Below are 26151 nucleotides of genomic sequence, written 5' to 3' on the forward strand. Positions count from 1 at the left end.
CAGCTGAAGTCTTCATCCAAGCGGGGCAGAAGAGGTCTTCCATCCGATTGAAGTCTTCATCCAAGCGGCATCCATCCGGAGCTAAGCGGCAGCATCCTGAAGACCTCCGACGCGGAACATCCATCCTGGCCGACGACTGAACGACGATTGACGGTTCCTTTAAATGACGTCATCCAAGATGGCGTCCCTCGAATTCCGATTGGCTGATAGATTCTATCAGCCAATCGGAATTAAGGTAGGAATATTCTGATTGGCTGATGGAATCAGCCAATCAGAATCAAGTTCAATCCGATTGGCTGATCCAATCAGCCAATCAGATTGAGCTCGCATTCTATTGGCTGTTCCGATCAGCCAATAGAATGCGAGCTCAATCTGATTGAATCAGCCATTGGATCAGCCAATCAGATTGAACTTGATTCTGATTGGCTGATTCCATCAGCCAATCAGAATATTCCTACCTTAATTCCGATTGGCTGATAGAATCCTATCAGCCAATCGGAATTCGAGGGACGCCATCTTGGATGACGTCATTTAAAGGAACCGTAATTCGTCATTCAGTCGTCGGCCAGGATGGATGTTCCGCGTCGGAGGTCTTCAGGATGCTGCCGCTTCGCTCCGGATGGATGCCGCTTGGATGAAGACTTCAATCAGATGGAAGACCTCTTCTGCCCCGCTTGGATGAAGACTTCAGCCGGATCATGGACCTCTTCAGCCCCCCGCTTGGGCTTGGATCAGGACATCGGAGGAGCTCTTCTGGACGGATTGGTGTGATACCCGGTGAGGTAAAGATAAGGTAGGATGATCTTCAGGGGCTTAGTGTTAGGTTTATTTAACGGGGGTTTGGGTTAGATTAGGGGTATGTGGGTGGTGGGTTGTAATGTTGGGGGGGGTATTGTATGTTTTTTTTTACAGGCAAAAGAGCTGAATTTCTTGGGGCATGCCCCGCAAAGGGCCCTGTTCAGGGCTGGTAAGGTAAAAGAGCTTTGAACTTTAGTAATTTAGAATAGGGTAGGGCATTTTTTTATTTTGGGGGGCTTTGTTATTTTATTAGGGGGCTTAGAGTAGGTGTAATTAGTTTAAAATTGTTGTAATATTTTTCTCATGTTTGTAAATATTTTTTTATTTTTTGTAACTTAGTTCTTTTTTATTTTTTGTACTTTAGCTAGTTTATTTAATTGTATTTATTTGTAGGAATTGTATTTAATTAATTTATTGATAGTGTAGTGTTAGGTTAATTGTAGGTAATTGTAGGTAGTTTATTTAATTAATTTATTGATAGTGTAGTGTTAGGTTTAATTGTAACTTAGGTTAGGATTTATTTTACAGGTAATTTTGTAATTATTTTAACTATTTTAGCTATTAAATAGTTCTTAACTATTTAATAGCTATTGTACCTGGTTAAAATAAATACAAAGTTACCTGTAAAATAAATATTAATCCTAAAATAGCTATAATATAATTATAATTTATATTGTAGCTATATTAGGATTTATTTTACAGGTATTTAGCTTTAAATAGGAATAATTTATTTAATAAGAGTTAATTAATTTCGTTAGATTTAAATTATATTTAACTTAGGGGAGTGTTAGTGTTAGGGTTAGACTTAGCTTTAGGGGTTAATACATTTATTAGAATAGCGGTGAGCTCTAGTCGGCAGATTAGGGGTTAATAATTGACGTTAGGTGTCGGCGATGTTAGGGAGGGCAGATTAGGGGTTAATACTATTTATTATAGGGTTAGTGAGGCGGATTAGGGGTTAATAACTTTATAATAATAGCGGTGCGGTCCGCTCAGCAGATTAGGGGTTAATAAATGTAGGTAGCTGGCTGCGACGTTGTGGGGGGCAGGTTAGGGGTTAATAAATATAATATAGGGGTCGGCGGTGTTAGGGGCAGCAGATTAGGGGTACATAAGTATAACGTAGGTGGCGGTCGGCAGATTAGGGGTTAAAAAAATTTAATCGAGTGTCGGCGATGTGGGGGGACCTCGGTTTAGGGGTACATAGGTAGTTTATGGGTGTTAGTGTACTTTAGAGTACAGTAGTTAAGAGCTTTATAAACCGGCATTAGCCCAGAAAGCTCTTAACTACTGACTTTTTTCCTGCGGCTGGAGTTTTGTCGTTAGATGTCTAACGCTCACTTCAGACACAACTCTAAATACCGGAGTTCCCATTGAAGATAGGATACGCAATCGACGTAAGGGGATTTGCGGTATGGAAAAGTCGCGGCTGAAAAGTGAGCGTTAGACCCTTTTTTGAGTGACTCCAAATACCGGAGGTAGCCTAAAACCAGCGTTAGGAGCCTCTAACGCTGGTTTTCACGGCTAACGCCAAACTCCAAATCTAGGCCTCAGGGTTTATTTTTATTTTACAGGCAAGTTTGTATTTATTTTAACTAGGTAGAATAGTTATTAAATAGGTATTAACTATTTAATAACTACCTAGCTAAAATAAAGACAAAAGTACATGTAAAATAAAACCTAACCTAAGTTACAATAACACCTAATACTACACTATAATTAAATAAATGTATTAAATTAAATACAATTAAATAAATTACATACAATTAGCTAAATTAAATTGAATTAGCTAAAGTACAAAAAAAACACTAAATTACAGAAAATAATAAACAAATTACAGATATTTAAACTAATTACACCTAATCTAATAGCCCTATTAAAATAAAAAAAAACCCATATAAAAAAAAACCCTTGCCTAAACTAAACTACCAATAGCCCTTAAAAGGGCCTTTTGCGGGGCATTGCCCCAAAGTAATCAGCTTTTTACCTGTAAGAAAAAATACAAACAACCCCCCAACAGTAAAACCCACCACCCACACAACCAACCCCCCAAATAAAATACTATCTAAAAAACCTAAGCTCCCCATTGCCCTGAAAAGGGCATTTGGATGGGCATTACCCTTAAAAGGGCAGTTAGCTCTTTTGCCACCCAAAGTCCCTAACCTAAAAATAAAACCCACCCAATACACTCTTAAAAAAAAACCTAACACTAACCCCCTGAAGATCGACTTACCGGGAGACGTCTTCATCCAAGCCGGGCCGAAGTCCTCAATGAAGTCGGGAGAAGTCTTCATCCAAGCCGGGCGAAGTGGTCCTCCAGACGGGCAGAAGTCTTCATCCAGACTGCATCTTCTATCTTCATCCATCAGGCGTGGAGCGGGTCCATCTTCAAGACATCCGACGTGGAGCATCCTCTTCTGCCGACGGACTAACGACGAATGAAGGTACCTTTAAGTGACGTCATCCAAGATGGCGTCCCTTAGATTCCGATTGGCTGATATAATTCTATCAGCCAATCGGAATTAAGGTAGAAAAAATCCTATTGGCTGATGCAATCAGCCAATAGGATTGAGCTCGCATTCTATTGGCTGATTGGAACAGCCAATAGAATGCCAGCTCAATAGGATTGAACCTCAATCCTATTGGCTGATTGCATCAGCCAATAGGATTTTTTCTACCTTAATTCCGATTGGCTGATAGAATTCTATCACCCAATCGGAATCAAAGTGACGCCATCTTGGATGACGTCACTTAAAGGTACCTTCATTCGTCGTTAGTCCGTCGGCAGAAGAGGATGCTCCACGTCGAATGTCTTGAAGATGGACCCGCTCCGCGCCGGATGGATGAAGATAGAAGATGCCGTCTGGATGAAGACTTCTGCCCGTCTGGAGGACCACTTCGCCCAGCTTGGTTGAAGACTTCTCCCGGCTTCATTGAGGACTTCGGCCCGGCTTGGATGAAGACGTCTCCCGGTAAGTCGATCTTCAGGGGGTTAGTGTTAGGTTTTTATAAGGGTGTATTGGGTGGGTTTTATTTTTAGGTTAGGGACTTTGGGCGGCAAAAGAGCTAACTGCCCTTTTAAGGGCAATGCCCATCCATATGCCCTTTTCAGGGCAATGGGGAGCTTAGGTTTTTTTAGATAGTATTTTATTTGGGGGGTTAGTTGTGTGGGTGGTGGGTTTTACTGTTGGGGGGGTGTTTGTATTTTTATTTACAGGTAAAAGAGCTGATTACTTTGGGGCAATGCCCCTCAAAAGGCCCTTTTAAGGGCTATTGGTTGTTTAGTTTAGGCTAGGGTTTTTATATATATATATATATATATATATATATATATATATATATATATATATATATTTTTTTTTTTTTTAATAGGGCTATTAGATTAGGTGTAATTAGTTTAAATAAATTTGTTTATTATTTTCTGTAATTTAGTGTTTGTTTGTTTTTGTACTTTAGCTAATTTAATTTAATTTAGCTAATTGTATGTAATTTATTTAATTGTATTTAATTTAGTAAATATATTTAATTATAGTGTAGTGTTAGGTGTTATTGTAACTTAGGTTAGGTTTTATTTTACAGGTACTTTTGTCTTTATTTTAGCTAGGTAGTTATTCAATTGTTAATAACTATTTAATAACTATTCTACCTAGTTAAAATAAATACAAACTTGCCTGTAAAATAAAAATAAACCCTAAGCTAGCTACAATGTAACTATTAGTTATATTGTAGCTAGCTTAGGGTTTATTTTATAGGTAAGAATTTAGTTTTAAATAAGAATTATTTAGTTAACGATAGGACTATTTATTTAGATTTATTTAAATTATATTTAAGTTAGGGGGTGTTAGGTTTAGGGTTAGACTTAGGTTTAGGGGTTAATAACTTTAATATAGTGGTGCGACGTTGGGGGCGGCAGATTAGGGGTTAATAAATATAATGTAGGTGTCGGCAACATTGGGGAAGGCAGATTAAGGGTTAATAAATAGTATGTAGGTGTCGGCGATGTTGGGGGCAGCAGATTAGGGGTTAATACATATAATGTAGGTGGTGGCGGTGTCCGGAGCGGCAGATTAGGGGTTAATAATATAATTCAGGTGTCGGCAATGTCAGGGGGCGGCAGATTAGGGGTTAATAAGTGTAAGATTAGGGGTGTTTAGACTCGGGGTTCATGTTAAGGTGTTAGGTGTAGACATACATTTTATTTCCCCATAGGAATCAATAGGGCTGCGTTACTGAGTTTTACGCTGCTTTTTGGCAGGTGTTAGACTTGTTTTCAGCCGGCTCTCCCCATTGATTCCTATGGGGAAATCGTGCACAAGCACGTTACACCAGCTCACCACTGACTTAAGCAGCGCTGGTATTGGAGTGCGTTAATGAGCAAAATTTTGCTCAAGGCTCACTTCTTGTCTTTTAACGAGGGGTTTCTGAAAACTCGTAAGACGCTGTAGGTAAGTGAGCGGTGAGGGAAAACTGCTCGTTAGCACTGCACAGCCTCTAACGCAAAGCTTGTAATCTAGGTGATAGAGAATAAACATTGTTGTCTAACTTACCTTGTAAATCTACACATGAATTATCCGGTTGATGTTTGACGTTTCCCTTAATCACGGTTTATATTAGCATAAAATTCCAATAATAATAGGTACACATGTATAAGCCCTACCTAAGCATGTGAGCTGCATTGAAAACAACATCAAATTCAGAGCTGTCAAGTTCTGCCGCTTTCTTTGCCATCTCTGCAGCTTCCAGAAGACGAGATTCTTCTAGCAGAAATTGTCCTGCAATATAAAAAAGTTACAAACATAATAAACCAGCTGCTCTCACTGCCCTTCTTGGACAACTTTTATTCTATTTTTCAATCATAAGAACTCAGCAGAGTAAGACATTTGTCAAATAAAATAGATTTCTTCTTGAATATAAAAAAGTTAAATTCATAATACAACCATTTCTGTGAGACCCTGCTCCAGAGCAAGAATTGACAGAAGTTGAATACTCTTCCTTTTACCACATTAAAGGTGTCTTCCCTCACCTGCTCTACGTTTCTTTGGAAGGGAATTTAGTGACAGAAACCTTGTGAACCTAGATGTTGAAATTTCTACATTTTTAATCTATCATTGCTCTCCTAGCAAATACTTACCAGGTCAGATGAATGTAAAGCAATGCCCAACATAGGGTGGGAAGCAAGACACAAAAAATACCGCTCAAGTATAAATATTTATTTTCACACAAAAAACAAACAGTATCTTTCATCCAAATGTATTCCAAGCTGATTAATAAACATCAGGTGTTTAGTGATAAAACAATGCATACATTTTTTTTCTTCAAACCTCTGAAGGTTCTGTGATTGCCCTACTGTCCAGAAAGTCTAATCTGCCCTTGTAGAATGATTTGTGGGCTTCTCTGTGACTTGAATAACCTTCAGTTTGTATGCCTTGTAAATACGCTGATCTACGCACATAGAAACAATAGTCTAAGCAGGAGAAATGCAATATTCAATGTGTAATGATTTACCACTCATCATCCTTTTGTTTACAATGTGGGGCCGAATTATCAAGCTCTGAATGGAGTTTGATGCCCCTGTTTCTGCACGAGGCTTCAAGCTCACCAGAAACAACAGTTATGAAGCAGCGGTCTTAAGACCTCTGCTCCATAACTGGTCTGCCTGCTCTGAGGCTGCAGACATCAATCCGCCCAATCCTATACGATCTGGCTGATTGACACCCCCTGCTAGCGGCCAATCGCAAAAACTGCTGGTATTAGAATAGGAATAATTTTTATTGTTTTTGATAATTTTGTTTGTTATTTTTTGGTAGTTTTTTTATTTTTTGTAATTTTTGTGTTTTTTATATTTTGTAATGTTAGTTGGTTTTTGTAATGTTAGGTTTTAGTGTAAGGCAGCTTAGGTTTTACTTTTATTTCACAGGTGAGTTTTGTATTTATTTTAACTAGATAGTTAGTAAATAGTTAATAACTATTTACTAACTACTCTACCTAGTTAAAATAAATACAAACTTACCTGTGAAATAAAAACCTAAGCTAGCTACAATACAACTATTAGTTATATTGTAGCTAGAAAACAAAATAAAACACAGAGCGCAACCCACTCTAAGTGTAAAATCATTTAATTTCAAACAATAAAAGAACGTGTAAATCGCACGTACAGTGTTGCAAAATAAACAGGCACAATAAAACCAATCCCAGAATGTATCACCAAATGTCAGGGGTGTGATGTCCGTCACCTCAAGAGGATGTATGGAGTGACGTCACTTAGGTCTTTTAAACAGTCCCGGTAAGGCGTGCCTCTCAAAGGAGTCATATCATTGGTTGTGACTCATCACAATGATGAGTCACAACCAATGATATGACTCCTTTGAGAGGCACGCCTTACCGGGACTGTTTAAAAGACCTAAGTGACGTCACTCCATACATCCTCTTGAGAAAGTCAGGTCGTAGCCTGAGGAAACGCGTCGAGGCGGCACAAAAGGAACTTCTCCCAGCTTCTCTGTTATCAATGCCATTTGGAGTATCCCTCGGTATAAGCTGAATTCTCACACGGCGATCCGGAAGCCGTTTTGGGGATTGTGAGCTACGAGGTGACGGACATCACACCCCTGACATTTGGTGATACATTCTGGGATTGGTTTTATTGTGCCTGTTTATTTTGCAACACTGAACGTGCGATTTACACGTTCTTTTATTGTTTGAAATTAAATGATTTTACACTTAGAGTGGGTTGCGCTCTGTGTTTTATTTTGTTTTCCAGCCACTTCCTAAGACCAGGACCGCAGCCCTGTGTCATCACTTGGAGCGGCACCCACCATTCACAACACTATTGGGAAGTATTGTTATCTTCTCCTACGAATAGTGATTTGAGTTTTTTGCAATAACAGCCAATTGTAAATTTTAATTTTTTGTTGTTTTTTATATAGGACCATTACTCTGTCCCAATATTTATTGTATCTTGTTATAAACTATATTTCAACTGATATACCTCAATGTATATTGCTTAACTTATCAGGCAATTTCCATCTAGACTATACACATAAATTAGCCTGTTATAGAGAAGCGCTGCTAATTTGGGTTTTACCTACTTCTGTTTGTAGTTTATATTGTAGCTAGTTTAGGTTTTATTTTTATTTCACAGGTAAGTTTGTTTTTAGTGTTAAATAGGTATTATTAAGTTAATAATTGTAACATTAATTTAGGTCTATTTTAATTATGTTAAAGGTAGGGGGTATTAGGTTTAGGGTTAGGATTACGGTTAGGTTTAGGGGTTAATATAGTTTAATTTAGGTTGATGTGAAGTGGGGGACTGGCGGTTTAGGGGTTAATAGGTTTATTTAGTGGTAGTGATGTGGGAGGACAGAGGTTTAGGGGTAATAACTTTCTTTAGTGGCGGGGAGCGGCGGAGTAGGGGTTAATATCTTTATTATAGTGGCAGTGATATCGGGACCGGCAAATTAGGGGTTAATAGATTTATTTAGGTGGCGGCGATATCAGAAGAGGCAGATTAGGGGTTAATAACATTATATAGGTGTCTGCGATGTCGGGGGCAGCAGATTAGGGGTGTTTAGACTTGGGGTTTATGTTAGGGTTAGACATCAATGGGGCTGCGTTACGGAGCTTCTCATTCCGCGATCGCAGGTGTTTCTTTTTAAGTTTTCTTTGATTTAACACTTTTGGCTAGATTACAAGTGTTGTGGTACGGCTTTTAACGCTGAAAAATTGGCAATTCCAGCGTAATGGACAGGGACGCATATTACGAGTCATGTCGGTATAGCTATACCGCAAGCATTTTAGCCTGTAACGCAACGTCCATTCTGCACTCAAAAAAATAGCATTTTTGTGTGGGATCTCGATAGCGCCGGTATTAAAGGTTGTGTGGTCCGGCTAAAATGCTTGCGTTACAGCCTATAACGACATGATCCATAAAATTTTAAAAACCTAACACTACAAAAAAAATAATCTAAAATTACAAAAAATAATTAACACTAAATTACGAAAAAACAGAATTTATGCTTACCTGATAAATTACTTTCTCTTACGGTGTATCCAGTCCACGGATTCATCCTTACTTGTGGGATATTCTCAATCCCTACAGGAAGTGGCAAAGAGAGCACACAGCAGAGCTGTCCATATAGCTCCCCTCAGGCTCCGCCCCCCAGTCATTCGACCGACGGTTAGGAGAAAAAGGAGAAACCATAGGGTGCAGTGGTGACTGTAGTTTTACAAAAATAAATTTGAACCTGACTTAATTGCCAGGGCGGGCCGTGGACTGGATACACCGTAAGAGAAAGTAATTTATCAGGTAAGCATAAATTCTGTTTTCTCTTACATGGTGTATCCAGTCCACGTATTCATCCTTACTTGAGGGATACCAATACCAAAGCTTTAGGACACGGATGAAGGGAGGGAACAAGTCAGGTAACCTAAACGGAAGGCACCACTGCTTGCAAAACCTTTCTCCCAAAAATAGCCTCCGAAGAAGCAAAAGTATCGAATTTGTAAAATTTGGCAAATGTATGCAGTGAAGAACAAGTCTCTGCCTTACAAATCTGTTCAACAGAAGCCTCATTCTTGAAAGCCCATGTGGAAGCCACAGCTCTAGTGGAATGAGCTGTAACTCGTTCAGGAGACTACTGTCCAGCAGTCTCATAAGCCAATCGGATGATGCTTTTCAGCCAGAAGGAAAGAGAGGTAGCAGTCGCTTTCTGACCTCTCCTCTTACCAGAATAGACAACAAACAAGGAAGATGTTTGTCTGAAATCTTTAGTTGCCTTTAAATAGAATTTTAAAGCACGAACCACATCAAGATTGTGTAACAGTCGTTCCTTCTTAGAAACTGGATTAGGACACAGAGAAGGAACAATGATTTCCTGGTTAATATTCTTATTAGAAACCACTTTTGGAAGGAAACCAGGTTTGGTACGCAAAACAACCTTATCTGCATGGAACACCAGATAGGGTGAATTACACTGCAAAGCAGACAATTCAGAAACTCTTCGAGCAGAAGAAATAGCTACCAAAAACAAAACTTTCAAGGATAATAACTTAATATCTATGGAATGCAAAGGTTCAAACGGAACCCCTTGAAGAACTGAAAGATCTAAATTTAGACTCCATGGAGGAGCCACAGGTCTGTAGACAGGCTTGATTCTAACTAGGGCCTGTGCAAACGCCTGGTACAGCTGCCAGACGCTTGTGTAACAGGATAGACATAGCAGATATCTGTCCCTTTAAGGAACTAGCTGACAAACCTTTCTCCAATCCTTCTTGGAGAAAAAACAATATCCTTGGAATCCTAACCTTACTCCACGAGTAACCCTTGGATTCGCACCAACAAAGATATTTCCGCCATATCTTATGGTAAATTTTCCTGGTAACAGGCTTTCTGGCATGGATCAGAGTATCTATAACCGATTCAGAGAACCCACGCTTAGCTAGAATTAAGTTCAATCTCCAAGCACTCAGTTGCAGAGAAACTAGATTTGGATGCTTGAATGGACCTTGAATTAGAAGATCCTGCCTCGATGGCAGTTTCCATGGTGGAACCGATGACATGTCCACTAGGTCTGCATACCAAGTCCTGCGTGGCCACGTAGGCGCTATCAGAATTACTGAAGCCTTCTCCTGTTTGATTCTGGCAACTAGCCGAGGGAGAAGAGGAAACGGTGGAAAGACATAAGCTAGACTGAATGACCAAGGCGCTACTAAAGCATCTATCAATGCCGCCTTGGGATCCCTGGACCTGGATCCGTAAAGGGGAAGTTTGGTGTTCTGACGGGACGCCATCAGATCCAATTCTGGAATGCCCCATAGCTGGGTCAGCTGAGCAAAAACCTCCGGGTGGAGTTCCCACTCCCCCGGATGGAAAGTCTGACGACCAGTTGTCTACTCCTGGGATGTAAATTGCAGATAGATGGCAGGAGTGATCCTCCACCCATTTGATGATCTTGGTTACTTCCTTCATCGCTAGGGAACTCTTTGTTCCTCCATGATGATTGATGTACGCTACAGTCGTGATGTTGTCTGACTGAAATCTGATGAATTTGACCTCCGCTAGTTGAGGCCATGCCTGGAGCGTATTGAATATCACTCTCAGTTCCAAAATGTTTATCGGGAGAAGAGATTCTTCCCGAGACCATAGACCCTGAGCTTTCAGGCAGTCCCAGACCGCACCCCAGCCTAACAGACTGGCATCGGTCGTGACAATGATCCACTCCGGTCTGCGGAAGCTCATTCCCTGAGACAGGTGATCCTGAGACAACCACCAGAGAAGAGAGTCTCTGGTTTTCTGGTCCATTTGTATTTGAGGAGACAAATCTGCATAATCCCCATTCCACTGTTTCAGCATGCACAGTTGCATTGGTCTTAGATGAATTGGGGCAAAAGGGACAACGTCCATTGCCGCAACCATTAAACTGATTACCTCCATGCACTGAGCCACAGAAGGCCGAGGAATGGAATGAAGAACTCGGCAAGTATTCAAAAGTTTTGACTTCCTGACCTCTGTCAGAAAGATTTTCATTTCTACCGAGTCTATTAGTGTTCCCAGGAAGGGAACCCTTGTGAGCGGGGACAGAGAACTTTTTTCGGCGTTCACCTTCCACCCGTGAGACCTTAGAAAGGCCAGAACAATGTCCGTATGAGCCTTGGCTCTGTGAAAAGACGACGCCTGTATTAAGATGTCGTCTATGTAAGGTGCTGCTGCAATGCCCCGCAGTCTTAGTACCGCTAGAAGGGACCCTAGCACCTTTGTGAAAATTCTGGGAGCGGGGGCCAACCCGAAAGGAAGGGCCACGAACTGGTAATGCGTGTCCAGAAAGGCGAACCTTAGGAACTGATGATGATCTTTGCGGATAGGAATATGTAGGTGCGCATCCTTTAGATCCACGGTAGTCATATATTGACCTTCCTGGATCATCGGCAAGATTGTCCGAATGGTTTCCATTTTGAAAGATGGAACTCTGAGGAATTTGTTTAGAATTTTTAGATCCAGGATTGGCCTGAAAGTTCCTTCCTTTTTGGGAACTACAAACAGGTTTGAGTAAAATCCCAGTCCTTGTTCTGCAATTGGAACTGGGTGTATCACTCCCATCTTTAGAAGATCTTCTACACAGCGTAAGAACGCCTTTTTCTTTGTCTGGTCTGAAGACAGACGAGAAATGTGGAACCTTCCCCTTGGGGGAGAGTCCGTGAATTCTAGAAGATACCCCTGAGCAACAATTTCTAATGCCCAGGGATCTGGACCATCTCTTGCCCAAGCCTGAGCAAAGAGAGAAAGTCTGCCCCCTACAAGATCCGGTCCCGGATCAGGGGCTACCCCTTCATGCTGTCTTGGTAGCAGGCGCAGGCTTCTTGGCCTGTTTACCCTTGTTCCAGCCCTACAAGGGTTTCCAGGTTGCTTTGGGCTGTGAAGCGTTACCCTCCTGCTTTGCGGCAGCAGAGGTTGAAGCAGGTCCGCTCCTGAAGTTGCGAAAGGAGCGAAAATTAGCCTTGTTTTTGGCCTTAAACGGTCTATCCTGCGGGAGGGCATGGCCCTTCCCCCCAGTGATATCCGCGATAATTTCTGTCAACTCGGGACCAAAAAGGGTCTTCCCCTTGAAAGGAATGTTTAGTAACTTTGTTTTGGACGACACGTCAGCCGACCATGATTTGAGCCAAAGCGCTCTTCGCGCCATAATGGCAAAACCTGAATTTTTCGACGCTAACTTAGCTAATTGGAAAGCGGCATCAGTGATAAAAGAATTAGCCAGGTTTAGAGCATGAATTCTATCCATGACTTCGTCATATGAAGTCTCCCTCTGGAGAGACTCCTCCAGCGCCTCAAACCAAAAAGCCGCTGCAGTAGTTACAGGAATAATGCAGGCAATTGGCTGAAGAAGGAAACCTTGCTGAACAAACATTTTCTTCAGCAAACCTTCCAATTTTTTATCCATAGGGTCTTTAAAAGCACAACTGTCTTCTATTGGTATAGTTGTACGCTTAGCAAGTGTTGAAACTGCTCCCTCTACCTTAGGGACCGTCTGCCACGCGTCCCGCCTGGGGTCATTTATGGGGAACATTTTCTTAAAGATAGGGGGGGGAACAAAAGGTACACCTGGTCTCTCCCACTCCCTAGTCACAATATCCGCCACCCTCTTCGGGATCGGAAACGCATCAGTGTATACAGGGACCTCTAAAAACCTGTCCATTTTACACAATTTTTCTGGGACCACCATGGGGTCACAATCATCCAGCGTAGCTAAAACCTCCTTAAGCAGGACGCGGAGGTGTTCCAGTTTAAATTTAAACGCTAAGGAATCTGACTCTGCCCGCTGATAAACTTTTCCTGTGTCAGAAATTTCTCCCTCGGACAGACCGTCCCTCACTGCCACTTCAGAGTGTTGTGAGGGTACTACAGATAAATCATCCAAAGCTTCTGATTGCTCATCCTCTTTTCTTAAAACTGAGCTATCACGCTTCTTTGGAAAAACTGACAGTTTGGATAGAAAGGCCGCAAGGGAATTATCCATGACTGCTGCTAATTGTTGTAATGTAATCGGGGCCAATGCGCTAGAGGTACTAGGCAACGCTTGCGCGGGCGTAACTGGTGTCGACACATGGGGAAAGGAAGGAGGACTATCCTCATTACCTTCCATCAAAGAATCATCTTGGGCTACATTTTTAAGTGTCACTGCGTGGTCATTAAAATGTTTAGATACCTTAGCACACTTTAAACACAAATGCAATGGGGGTACCGCCATGGCTTTTAAACACATAGAACAGGGTCTATCTGAAGGCTCAGACATGTTAGACAGACTTAAACAGCACTCAAATACAGTAAAATACACTTTTTGAAAAAACGGTACTGTGCCTTTAAATAATAAAAAGCGCACACTTTTTACCAAATCTCCAAAAAACATCCAATATTTATGAAAGTTTCAAGACAATTAACCCCTTATTGCCCAAACCGGAGCAAATTGAAGCAGGCCACCGGTTTAACACACTACAGCACGATGCCACAGTCTCTGCTGTGGCCCTACCTTCCTTGGGGATTACTTTTGGACGAAAATAAGCCTTCCTGGAGTCCTCCTGCAATCTCTGGACTCTACACGTGAAGCTGCATTAAGCTGTCTTGCAAAAGAACTGCGCAACTGAGGCGCGAAAATTAGGCCCCCTCCCTCTTCACTCCGGAGTTGTGGGGCCTTCCTAAGCCAAATTAGGTGTCTAAAAATATGCTAGGCGTCTTAAAACCCCAAAAAGTGTTCCAAACATAAAAAACACTTGTGCAAATATGAGATTATAGTAATAAAATAATCGACTTTTCCCATAACAGTGTCCACCAGTATTTAAGCCCTTTAACTAAGCCATCCTTCTATACTGAGTCTCAGAATATGGCTTACCTTCCCACATGGGGATTTCTGTCAGTCTTCTAGCATTACCAAGTCTTGTTAGAAAAAAAGTGACTGAGCATACCTTAAGCAGTTAAGCCTGCAAACTGTTCCCCCCAACTGAAGTTCTCCAGTACTCAACAGTCCTGTGTGGGAACAGCAATGGATTTTAGTTACAACATGCTAAAATCTTTTTCCTCTCAGCAGAAATCTTCATCACTTTCTGCCTCAGAGTAAATAGTACAAACCGGCACTATTTTAAAATAACAAACTCTTGATTGAAGAAATAAAAACTACAAATCTAACACCACATACTCTTTACCCTCCCGTGGAGATGCTACTTGTTAGAGCGGCAAAGAGAATGACTGGGGGGGCGGAGCCTGAGGGGAGCTATATGGACAGCTCTGCTGTGTGCTCTCTTTGCCACTTCCTGTAGGGATTGAGAATATCCCACAAGGATGAATCTAATAGCCCTACAAAAATAAAAAAGTCCCTCCAAAATAAAAACACCCCCTAGCCTACAATAAACAACCAATAGCCCTTAAAATGGCCTTTTGTAGGGCATTGCCCTAAGTTAAACAGCTCTTTTACCTGTAAAGAAAAACAAAATCCCCCTAGCAGTAAAACCCACCACCCAACCAACCCCCCAAAATAAAAAACCTAACTCTAAAAAATCCTAAACTACCCATTGCACCTAAAGGGGCATTTGTATGGGCATTGTCCTTAAAAGGGCATTCAGCTCTTTTTCCACTGCCCTTAAAAGGGCATTCAGCTCTTTTGAAATTTGCCCATCAGACTGATATATTTCAGGAAAGTTTTACTCAGTAAAAAGCACAATTGGGCTAAAAGAAATTACTCCCAGGTGGTAAACGGGCCATAGAAGAAGCCACTGTGCTGTTGTTCGTTCCTGGCAGACTGCTTCTCTTTCTGTTTGTATTTGTATTATGATTCTGGGGGAAAGTCTCCCTAAAGGTGATGGGGAAACCAGATGTGGACTCCTTGCCCAATGTGCTTCGATGGATATGGCTGCACCTCACTAACAAGGACTAAAGGAGGCCGAAAGAATAATCTGGGGTTGACATTTCCCTTGTTCAGAGGAGAATTGCCTGATATTTCGGGGCTGGACTGACCTTGTTAGATGGGATCAGACTGATATACTTCAGGAAAGTTTTACTGAGCTGTTTATTCCTGGAAGACTGCTTCTCTTTCTGTTTGTACCCATGCTATGACCCTGCAAAACTCACAGCCTTGGTGCTCACTAGCACAGCTTTCAGTGACTCCAGCAGTTAACCATAGACAAGCCGGGGTGTAAAGCCCACAGGGAAAATTACAAAACAAAGGGCCAAATTACGAGTGGAGCACAATCTATTGCGCCCAAGCGATAAGGGGTTTATCACAGGTGAAAGTTAATGCAAACTCTTGAGTATAATCACGATTTATGCTAGAATGATTACTGTGACTTCAGAGCTCTGGTTAACTGTTTCGCAAAACTAAAATGTTGCACAGAATATAAAAAATTATTTACAAAAACTTAAATCATGCTTACCTGATAATTTTATTTTCTTTAGATGGAAAGAGTCCACAGCTGCATTCATTACTTTTGGGAAATAAGAACCTGGCCACCAGGAGGAGGCAAAGACACCCCAGCCAAAGAATTAAATACTCCTCCCACTTCCCTCATCCCCCAGTCATTCTGCTGAGGAAAAAGGAACAGAAGAAGAAATAGTGCCAGAAGAATAAAATTACAGATGCCCCACATAAAAAAAAGAGTGGGGAGACTCTTTCCATCTGAAGAAAATAAAATTATCAGGTAAGCATAATTTAAGTTTTTCTTCATAAATGGAAAGAGTCCACAGCTGCATTCATTACTTTTGGGAAAACAATTCCCAAGCTATAGAGGACACTGAATGCCAAGACGGGAGGGTCCAAGAGGCAGCCCATTCTGAAGGCACCAGACCTGAAAAGAAAAAGAGGCCCCAAGGACACTGACCCATCGCAGATAGTCCAGAAGCCTAGCTAGAGCCCGCAAAATTAGACTCATCTGAGCCAACAGTCCTCCAGGAGACACCGTCGACCAGCAGTCGGTCCCCAATCACACACCCCTCAGTAGTGAAGGGAACACCAGCCCAAAATTCCCAAAGGGATAGGGCAAGGAGAGCCAAAGGGAAACTGAAAGGTCACCACAAATTCCATAAAAGAAGAACTCCCAGAATGAGCCCAGCTCACAAAGACCCAAATGGGTCCTGACAAACAATGGGAGGCAACGACCCAACCAAACAAAGACTACAAGGATTAGGATTGGGCATCGAAACAGAGAAAACTTTCTTCTCAACAAAGCACCGAAGAAGACAACTGAAGGCGGAGTCTTCAAAACGTCAGAATTTAGAATACTAAAGTATTCAAACATATAATACGTGTAGCAGACCCAGATGCAGTAAACATGTAGTCATCATCAGGATGACACAGAAGAAATACTTGCTGAGAAATAAAAAGCGGCCAAATAAGAGATCAGATTGCAAAAACTCCAGGACAGAGAGCACTCTCCAGGCAATCCAAGCTGCCAGTCCGACACATAGGTCTCAAAAAGGGAGAAGCACAGAACCTCAACGAGGCCCACTACCCCCCCCCCCCCCGAAGATGAACAACAATCTCAGACCTACTCCGAGCCAGGCCAGCCCAAGCGACGGCAGGTCTGAAAACAGAGGAACAGAAGAACCCCCCTACAAGCTCACAAAAGAGCGAAAGAATGGCCCCAGCCATTCCAACAGAGCTCAGGTTCCCACCCGAACTCCAAAGAGGCATACGACAAGGCCAAAGAATCTAGCAAAAAAAGGTCCAACATAGTCTCAACGCAGAGCCAGCAAGACTCCAGATAGAACAGAACAACCCAGAGAGTATGTACTCTACAATATAGGTTAAATCCTTTGTTCCACCTCCTGAATCCAGGAGAAGTCCTAAGACAAGGACAACACCTCCGTAAGGAGGAGAACAAGCCTCCCTAAGAAAAAAGGGGGTCATTAAATACAGAGCACCTTCCCACAAGACACAAGGCCACAGGCTGAACAAAAGATCAATCTCCAACGTATATGAACTTGGAAGGAATCCCCCTAAAAAGTAGCCTGCTATCACACAAACAAGGTGCAATAGCTGTAGCGGATACCCTGCCAACCCTTCGCCTGCAGAAACGTGAAGCCATCAGGTTACCTCAGAAAACTGTCCAAAGGAAACCGTTCAATAAGCGTAAGGCAAGCGCCTTGAGCATTGGCCTCATAAAACCTGGTCAACCGGGACCAGGTCAACTAGCCAGACCAAAGGTCATAGCCCAAGTTCCCTGGAAGTGGAGAACCCTGAACCCGCCCTGAAGTCTGCAAAATCTGGTAACAAACCGCAACGGGAACCACAAGGTAAAACGCTGATCGAAAGCCTCAGCAACCGGAAGAACCAGGGCGATGACAGGTCCGAACCCTCAACTGTTTAAAAAACAAAAAAATATCCCAGAAACTCAACACTGCATCTGATATAAAAAACAGACCCACAAGGAGATATCAACGCCATATCCAGATAGCCCAGATAACGAAAACACCTTGCAAGTCCCGACCCAAGGAAGAGGCCACCCCTTGCCAAGATCCAACACCCCAAAAGAGCTAAGGCATTGCGAACCAAGAAACTAGAGCCCATAGGCGTTCGAACCGCCACAAGACGTACAAAGCCTCGAGGACAAAGCCACTCGAGCAAGGCTAGTCTCCACATCACCTCCAATACGAGTCAGAGGATCACATGAAAAAAGGATGCAGCCCCAGCTCAGGGGAAGAACCCTAAGCAGAGCCAAAAGGAGACCCCAATGTCCTCAAAAGGAACTACTATCTCCCGAAGGGAAAACCAGGTCCCCAAAAGGACCATGGAAGGAACAAGTCTGAAAGGACAATTTCCCAGAACCTCAGAAAGGTCAAAACCGCCCAAGACAGCAGTAAAGAGGCGCTAAGCCCCCAATCCTCCCACGTGAGGAAGAACACTCTCGGTCCCGAGAGTATCGGAAGAAAAGGAGAGTGACGCAGTGGAACTCCACTGACCCAGTCAACCAGCTTGAAGGCTAAATAAGGACTGATAATAAAGAGAGCACTCAGCGCCTCAACCGGCCAAGCCAGGCAAAACAGGCGCCACGTGTCTGAACAAGCCATGAGACAGAGAACTGAACTCGAGCAGGACTAGCCTACAGACAGGGTCATAACTGTCATGCTGCCTAAATCCTCCCTCAGAGGGGAAGAGAAAAACAGGCAAACATAGGACTAACATGTCCCGTAACAAACTTCCGCAGAAGTAAACAGCGAGGATCGATCCCAGAGAAAGTTCCCAAAGGAAACATATAATTAAAAATAAAAGACATCCTAACCGGATATAAGAAAATATAAGGCAACCCGTAGGTTAACGCCCAAGAAGAACAAGCATACCTGCAGGACTAGCCAAACAGAACCCTGATCTTCCAACAAAACATGATTAAACCCCCCTGTTCAATAATCCCACTTTAGGAGATATTAACCCTCGATTCCAAGATACCAAAGGAGTCTCACTGAGACCCTATATTCTTTTATAAGTCCCGCAAGATGGCCCTTACAGGAAACAAATAAGTTACAGTACATTCTGATGAAGTAAAATGAAACGATCTAAAACGGTATCTATGCCATGGAACAGGGCCCTTCAAGTGTAACAGATAGTAGCAGCTCCTCCGCCATGGACTTGAGAGAAGAAAGCAGGCAGCAAAGTGAAGTTCGACAACGCCGATTGCTTGTAGAGCTGTTAACATCAGTCGGGAAGGTTTCGCAGAAAGACTCTAACTTTCATCCAAGCCCTCACTGAGAGACTGATAGGATTACTTATAAACTCCCGTCCCATGCCGAAGAGTAGTACCCTCCATAAGAGACAAACAAACTTCTGACACTTCTCTGCCAACCTCCTGGGACGAAAGGCAAAGAATGACTGGGGGATGAGGGAAGTGGGAGGAATAGTTAAGCCTTTAGCTGGGGTGTCTTTGCCTCCTCCTGGAGGCCAGGTTCTTATTTTCCAAAAGTAATGAATGCAGCTGTGGACTCTTTCCATTTATAAAGAAAAGTATAGTTACACTCATAACAAAATCTAATAAAATTTATTCTTAAAAAATATTGCACACAAAAGTTATAAAGGCTCAGAGATATGAGATCTTTGGTGTAAGAAAAAAAAAGGCAGACAAAGGGCTTTAACATTGAGATACACACATAAACATCTTTAAAAATATATATCTATGTACTGTATATACTGTGTATATATATATATATATATATATATATACAGTATATATGTTTATATATGTGTACATATGTATGTATATGTGAATATACGTATTTACAGACATATACATGCATATAAACACATAAATACATATGTACACATAAATAGACATATACAGGGACATTATACACTAGATTGTTCTCTGCATAAATGTTTTGTAGATGATCCATTTATATAGCCTAATCCTATAAAGTTTTTTTTTTTTTAAAATGTATAGTTTTGCTTATTTTTAAATAACATTGCGCTGATTTTCAGACTCCTAACCAAGCTCCAAAGTTTTAGGAGAATACTGATGTATACCTTCTCCAGCTTGCTCCTGTTTGTGTAAAGAGTCTTTTCATATGCAGAGGAAGGGTGTGTGTGTGTGTGTTTTTGCTATAGAACCTTTTTAACAGTGCTAAACTGGGATCTTCTAAATAAGTTTTTATACTGGATTTTTAGATCAGTATCTGTGCATATTATTCTTTATAGTGTTGTGTCTATTACATGCAGTTAAAAGAAAATTGGTGTATACTGTCCTTTTAAGTAGATAAAAATATGAAATTAATTTTTAATACAGTGTTATAGTTTATATTTACTGTAAATATTGCACATTCCAATGTTCTGCACATACCAAAATATGTTCTAATTAATAGATATTCCTATATCATATAAATATACATATATATATATATATATATATATATATATATATATATAAATAAATAAATAGAACTTATTCTGATATGTGAAGAACATTGGAATGTGAAATATTCATATTCTTATGTCAGGTTAGTGCACATTTTTCTCTATTGATTCTATGGAGGAATACGTGACATACATGCAATATTCTAAGTTCAGCTTTTTGCGCTTGTCAGGGTTTGCATGAGAGCTAAAGAGTTTACTTTCAATTCATAATACAAGCGCAACCAGACGAGTGCAAAAAGCTTACTTCTAGCACAGTTAACGCTCAAGCGGGATCGTTAATTAGCGCTCCCCTTGTAATCTAGCCAATTATTATTAACACAACACATAGATAGAAGGACAATCTCTTGCAAGCACACAGCTAGATTAAAATAAAAATGGACGAGTTAGTTACAGCATTTTGTGAAATATATATCTATCTGTATATCCATGGCCAATTGTACCTTCCAAGTGAAACGTTGTTAAATGACCATCATATGCAGGAAGAGATGATACTTTGCATAAATGTTTTGTAGATGATCTATTTATATAACCCATGAAGTTTTTTTTTAAAAAAAATGTATAGTTTTGCTTATTTTTAAATAACATTGCTCTGATTTTCAGACGCCTAACCAAGCCCCAAAGTTTTAGGAGAATACCGTCAGTTACCTTCTCCAGCTTGCTCCTGTTTGTGTAAAGGGTCTTTTCAGATGCAAAAGAAGGGGGAGGGTCTTATTTCCCACTTGCAGTGGGCTTTCCAGCTACCTTTTCAACAGAGCTAAACTGAGAGCTTCTAAGTAAGTTTTTAAACAGTTTTATAGTGGATTTTTATATCAGTATCCGTGCATCATATTCTTTATAGTAGTGTCTATTACATGCAGTTATATGAAAATGAGTGTATACTGTCCCTAGATGTGGAAGCATCTTTGTTGGATCATGTAACTAATAACTTAGTAAAATAAGTTTTTTTTGCACAATGGAATGTTTTAACCACTGGAAATGGAATAAGTGAGGTCCCAGCTGGTGAATATTTTCTAGGAAATACAGGATTTAAACATTTATTTCTTATGGATTATAGTCTAAGGTGGTCTATAAACTAAATATTTAACTGAAATAATATTTGTATTCTTAAATAGACTATTAACTATGAAACAAATACACAGAACATGTTTTATGTACAGAAGAAAAAAGATCAATAAATATATGCTAAAATATTTATTTTAAGTATTCAATTATTTTAAACAACATTTATATGAATTATAAAGATATGTACAAATCCTCAACAGAATGTTCATTTTATACTGGAAAAACAGGATATACAATAATTTGGATGTTAATGTGCCAGCCATCCCTGATCTATAATGGGTTAAATGCAAATTTTGACACACAAAAAATTTGCAACATGTTAATTGCCACTTTAATCAACTGCAAAGGTTTTGAGTGGTTTGTTAATGGGGTTGTGGAATGACTAAACTAGATCAGGTTACGTTTAGCTTTGATGGGAATGATCGTTAATCAAACTTCGACAACAGTCATAATCCAGAAAAAGAACAATTTTAATGACTAACTAATCTAGTAAGAAAACCTAGAGACAAAAGTGCCTTAGCATTATGCCTGTTAGAGAGGACTACAAAGGAAACTGTAGCAATCCATAGGGGTAAAAAATACAAATAAGTTCAATCCTTCCTTCAATTAGAGGATTTTACTTTCCAAGAAAGAAAAAAACACAAATCAGAATACATTCCTGTGATTATGCAGATAACGTAGACTTCAAATGCACACAAGTTTGTTGTTCTTACAAGGCTGATCAACTTGGCAGAACTTATTGGGCTCCATGTACTAAAGCGTAAATTTTCTCGCCGACAACGTGTCTGCTCGACTCGCTTGAACTCGCAGCTAGCGAGATGTTGCCCGCCCGCCATATGTACTAAAAACCATCCCAAAAAAATCGCGCGTCTAATCCGCATTGAGCACTGGCGAATGATTCATACATATGACGCCTCGCTATTTGCGAATGTACTATTATTCGCTTACAACTTGTCAGTCATGTTTGTCCCACGTGACTGTAAGGTGTCAGAAATTTCAGATTTGTCGCGGGAACATATTGCAGCACTATATAAAGTAGATTTTATCAATTTTGACAGACTGCATAGTTCCCGAACTTGAAGCTTTACTGACTTTTATTGTTATTGATAAATTAAGTATGGCTACTTATCCGGTCTGCCGAAGGATATAAGCATCATGGCAGGAGCCAGGGTAATTTGATCTCACACTTATTATTCTCATTTTCGGGTCACACACCATCTGTACATTCAAAGAATGGCATGACTTTCGGTTCCGGTAAATCTCCTCCCGTAAACGGGGCGGTCGAACTGCAATATGTGTACAGTCTATTGCCACAAGAACATTTGGCATTCCGGCCACACTGTAGAATTGCGACCTTATTGATTGCCACTCTTCTGTGGTAGATGGTAGACAAACATATTCGGGGAATATATGCATGAGTGCATCGATAACTTTGGATAGATGACGAGAAAAGGCAGACTGACTGAAACCAATGATGACGCTGGACACTGCCTGAAATGATCCGGTGGCAAAAAAGTGCAAGGCAGCAAGAAACTAGAGGATTCCGGGAATGGCCCTTGAACGAGCCGTCACAGGCTCTAGAAAATGTGCTATTTGAGCATATAAAGTCAATATTGAATGTCGATCCAGACGGAACCTTTGAATAACCTCTCTATCGGAAAGGGCATCTAAAGGAACCAGAGGAAGGAATACCCGCTGTACTCGTAATCTTCTTCTTCTAACCGGATTTGTGGCATCAGGTTGACGAATTTGCCTTCTACCCCTGATTTGCATCAGACGAATAATATAAAGTTGAAGAAGTGTCTCCATGGCTAGCAGGATCAAAAGTGAGTAACGATTCAATTGTATTGTCCCTCTTTTAAATCAGTTGTAGGCGTATATCTTATACACCCTATTGTTTATTATGGTGCTCGCCACCTATTAGTTGGCGAGGGATTTTTCACGAGGTAGGTGCGGAAAAATTCACAAGCGTATAAATAGATAGTTTAATAATTACTGTTTTGTGTGAGATTTATGTTGAGTGAGTATTTTCGAGCTACAAAAAAGACTGGAATTCAAGAGTTGCGGACAAGTTCGCTCGACATATGTTAATGTAAGGTTTTCAATGGATTCGTGGCATAGTACATACGGTTATTGATCCGCACGCAGAAATTTAGACGGAAATAGTCACGAATACCTCGCAGACAGCTTAGTACATGGAGCCCATAGTCTTGTTTTAAATTAGAAAGGAAAGTCATTTTTATAATTATGTACAGATGTTCCGCTAATCCACATTAAAAATACAGGTAGCCCTCAGTTTACGCTGGGGTTAGGTTCCAGAAGGAATGGTTGTAAATCGAAACCGTTGTAAATTGAAACCCAGTTTATAATGTAAGTCAATGGGAAGTGAGGTGGTTAGGTTCCAGGCCCCTCTCAAAATTGTTATAAGTAACACCTAATACATTATTTTTAAAGCTTTGAAATGAAGACTTTACATGCTAAACAGCATTATAAACCTAATAAAATAATCACACAACACAGAATATATAATTAAACTAAGTTAAATGAACAAAAACATTTGCTAAACAGCATTATAAACCTAATAAAATAATCACACAACACAGACTTCACTTGCATTTTTCTGCAAACAGTTCTTTCTATGCATTTCAATCTGGACTGATTTATAGACAGGAAGATGTTGTTCTTTTGAAATCTGCTCGATAGCTCAGGTCTGGTTAAACTGATTAATTTGAGCTTGCTTGGCTTGCATGTCTTTGCTGCAACACAAGCGGACAGCTCCACCTACTGGCTATTTTAATCAATGCACTGTTTCTCAATGCTTTTCAATAGCAGTCACATGACTGAAAAAAAAGGTTGTTATTCTGAAACGGTGTAAATTGAACCGTTGTAAACCGAGGGCCACCTGTATTAGAATTTACTCCAATTTAAATATCAAAAAATAAATTTGCAATAGATGAAGTGCAACTGAATAAATGACAGGGAAGGAAAAACAGCATAATTAGTATTTAAATACGGAAAATTGGTTATATTCTGAAATTGAAGACAACATTTTTATCTCTACTGTCAAAACACAGAAGTTACTCAAAGGAGCCTGCTAAGGACCTGTTACATAAAGGGACAGTTTACATCAGAATTTTTATTGTTTAAAAAGAAAGATAATCCCTTTTATTACCAATTCTCCAGTTTTGGATAACCAACACAGTTATATTAATACACTTTTTACCAATGTAATTACCTTGTATCTAAGCCTCTGCAAGCTGCCAAAATATTTTAGTTCTTCTGACAGACTTGCATTTTAGCCAATTAGTGCTGACTTCTAGGTAACTCCAGGTGCGTGAGCACAATGTAACCTATATGGCACACATGCACTAACACCCTCTAGTTGGGAAAAACTGCCAAAATGCATTCAGCTAAGAGGCGGCATTCAAGGGCTTAGAAATTAGCATATGAGCCTATCTAGGTTAAGCTTTCAACTAAGAATACCAAGAGAACAAAGCAAAATAGATATTAAAAGTAAATTGGAAAGTTGTTTAAAGTTACATAACCTCTCTGAATTATGAAAGTTTATTTTTGACTAGACTGTCCCTTTAAAGACACTCAAGTCAAAATTAAACTTTCATTAATCAGAGAGAACATGCAATTTTGAACAACTTTCTAATTTGCTTCCATTAACAAAATGTGCACTCTTTTTACATTTACACTTTTGGAGTCATCAGCACCTACTGAGCATGTGCAAAAATTCACAGAATATACGTATATGCCTTTGTGATTGGCTGATGGTTGTCACATGATACAGGAGGAGTGGAAATAGACATAACTGAAATTTGTTGGAAAAAAATCTACTACTCATTTGAAGTTCAGACTAAGTGCTGTTGTATTATCTTTTTATTATGCATGTGTTAATTATTCAAATCTTCTGTGTTTACTGGTCCTTTAATAATGCACACTGAGTATCTATTTTAGAGACTTTAATAACCAAAATTAAGCCATGATTAAATCTGTTTGTCACCTAAATGTAGAACACACAAAGAGAAAAAAATATACAGTCATTTATAAAGTTGCACCTTTTGTGTGACAATAACTATAGGTAGCTGCCTACTTTGCCTAATGAACTATAAAGCCCTAACAGCACTACTACGTGTGACAGTAGGAACCAAAACATCATTTAAATTCTAGATGAAATGCCTATTAAAAAATCCTGGCGATTTTACTATATTGAGCTCTAAAGTATGATGCACGGTGAGCGATCTGACAGGCTCATTCACATAAGATGTACTACATAGCTATTTAAATATGAGAGAGCAGCGGCAGAGAAATTAGACTTAAATTAGAAGAACAAAACTGACCCCCTACATTAACCACCAATTTTACAAATTGCATTTGAATATCTATTTTAGTACTTAGATGAGAAGCCTGCTACCAGCAAATAACAGACCAATTATTATATGCTAAAGGAAATAGCCACCTTTCACTGATGTTCAATCTGCAGAATAAAACACCTTAACAAAACAAAAGGTTACAATGTTCTATTCTATGAAAAATAAAAAAGCATGCTAAAGGCACAACTTTAATTTGTCACTGCATTAAAGGGAGAAAAAGAGAGGCAGCTCTTACACTGGTTTAACCTCACGACTATTAAAAAGGCAGCACAGAGGTTTAACGAATATTCTTGTTCATTTCCAACTTCACTGAATGCACAAAAAAGCATATTCATACAATTTAGCACAAAGCTGTGAACAGAAAATGCATATTCATACAACGTATTGGAAGACATAAAACACAGTCACCTAGATTACGAGTTTTGCGCTAAACAGGGTGCGAAACGAACGCAACAAAAGTTGTGTGATTTCACCCTCCATAGCGCTGCCATTACGAGTTTCTGAAAAGCTCCTTGTGCATGAGATATGGTTGCGTT

At 40.2% G+C, this 26151-nt stretch overlaps 1 protein-coding gene across 1 annotated transcript in view; it reads right to left on the bottom strand.

Annotated features, from left to right (window-relative positions):
* TMTC2 (transmembrane O-mannosyltransferase targeting cadherins 2) overlaps positions 1 to 26151 on the bottom strand; it is a 711043-nt gene that overhangs the window by 94620 nt on the left and 590272 nt on the right. The window contains exon 10 of the mRNA XM_053716930.1: positions 5456 to 5570. Coding sequence (XP_053572905.1) covers positions 5456 to 5570 — 115 coding nt within the window. The remainder of the gene's footprint in view (positions 1 to 5455; positions 5571 to 26151) is intronic.

The sequence above is a fragment of the Bombina bombina genome, chromosome 6 (genome assembly GCF_027579735.1).
Source record: "Bombina bombina isolate aBomBom1 chromosome 6, aBomBom1.pri, whole genome shotgun sequence".
NCBI lineage: Eukaryota > Metazoa > Chordata > Amphibia > Anura > Bombinatoridae > Bombina > Bombina bombina.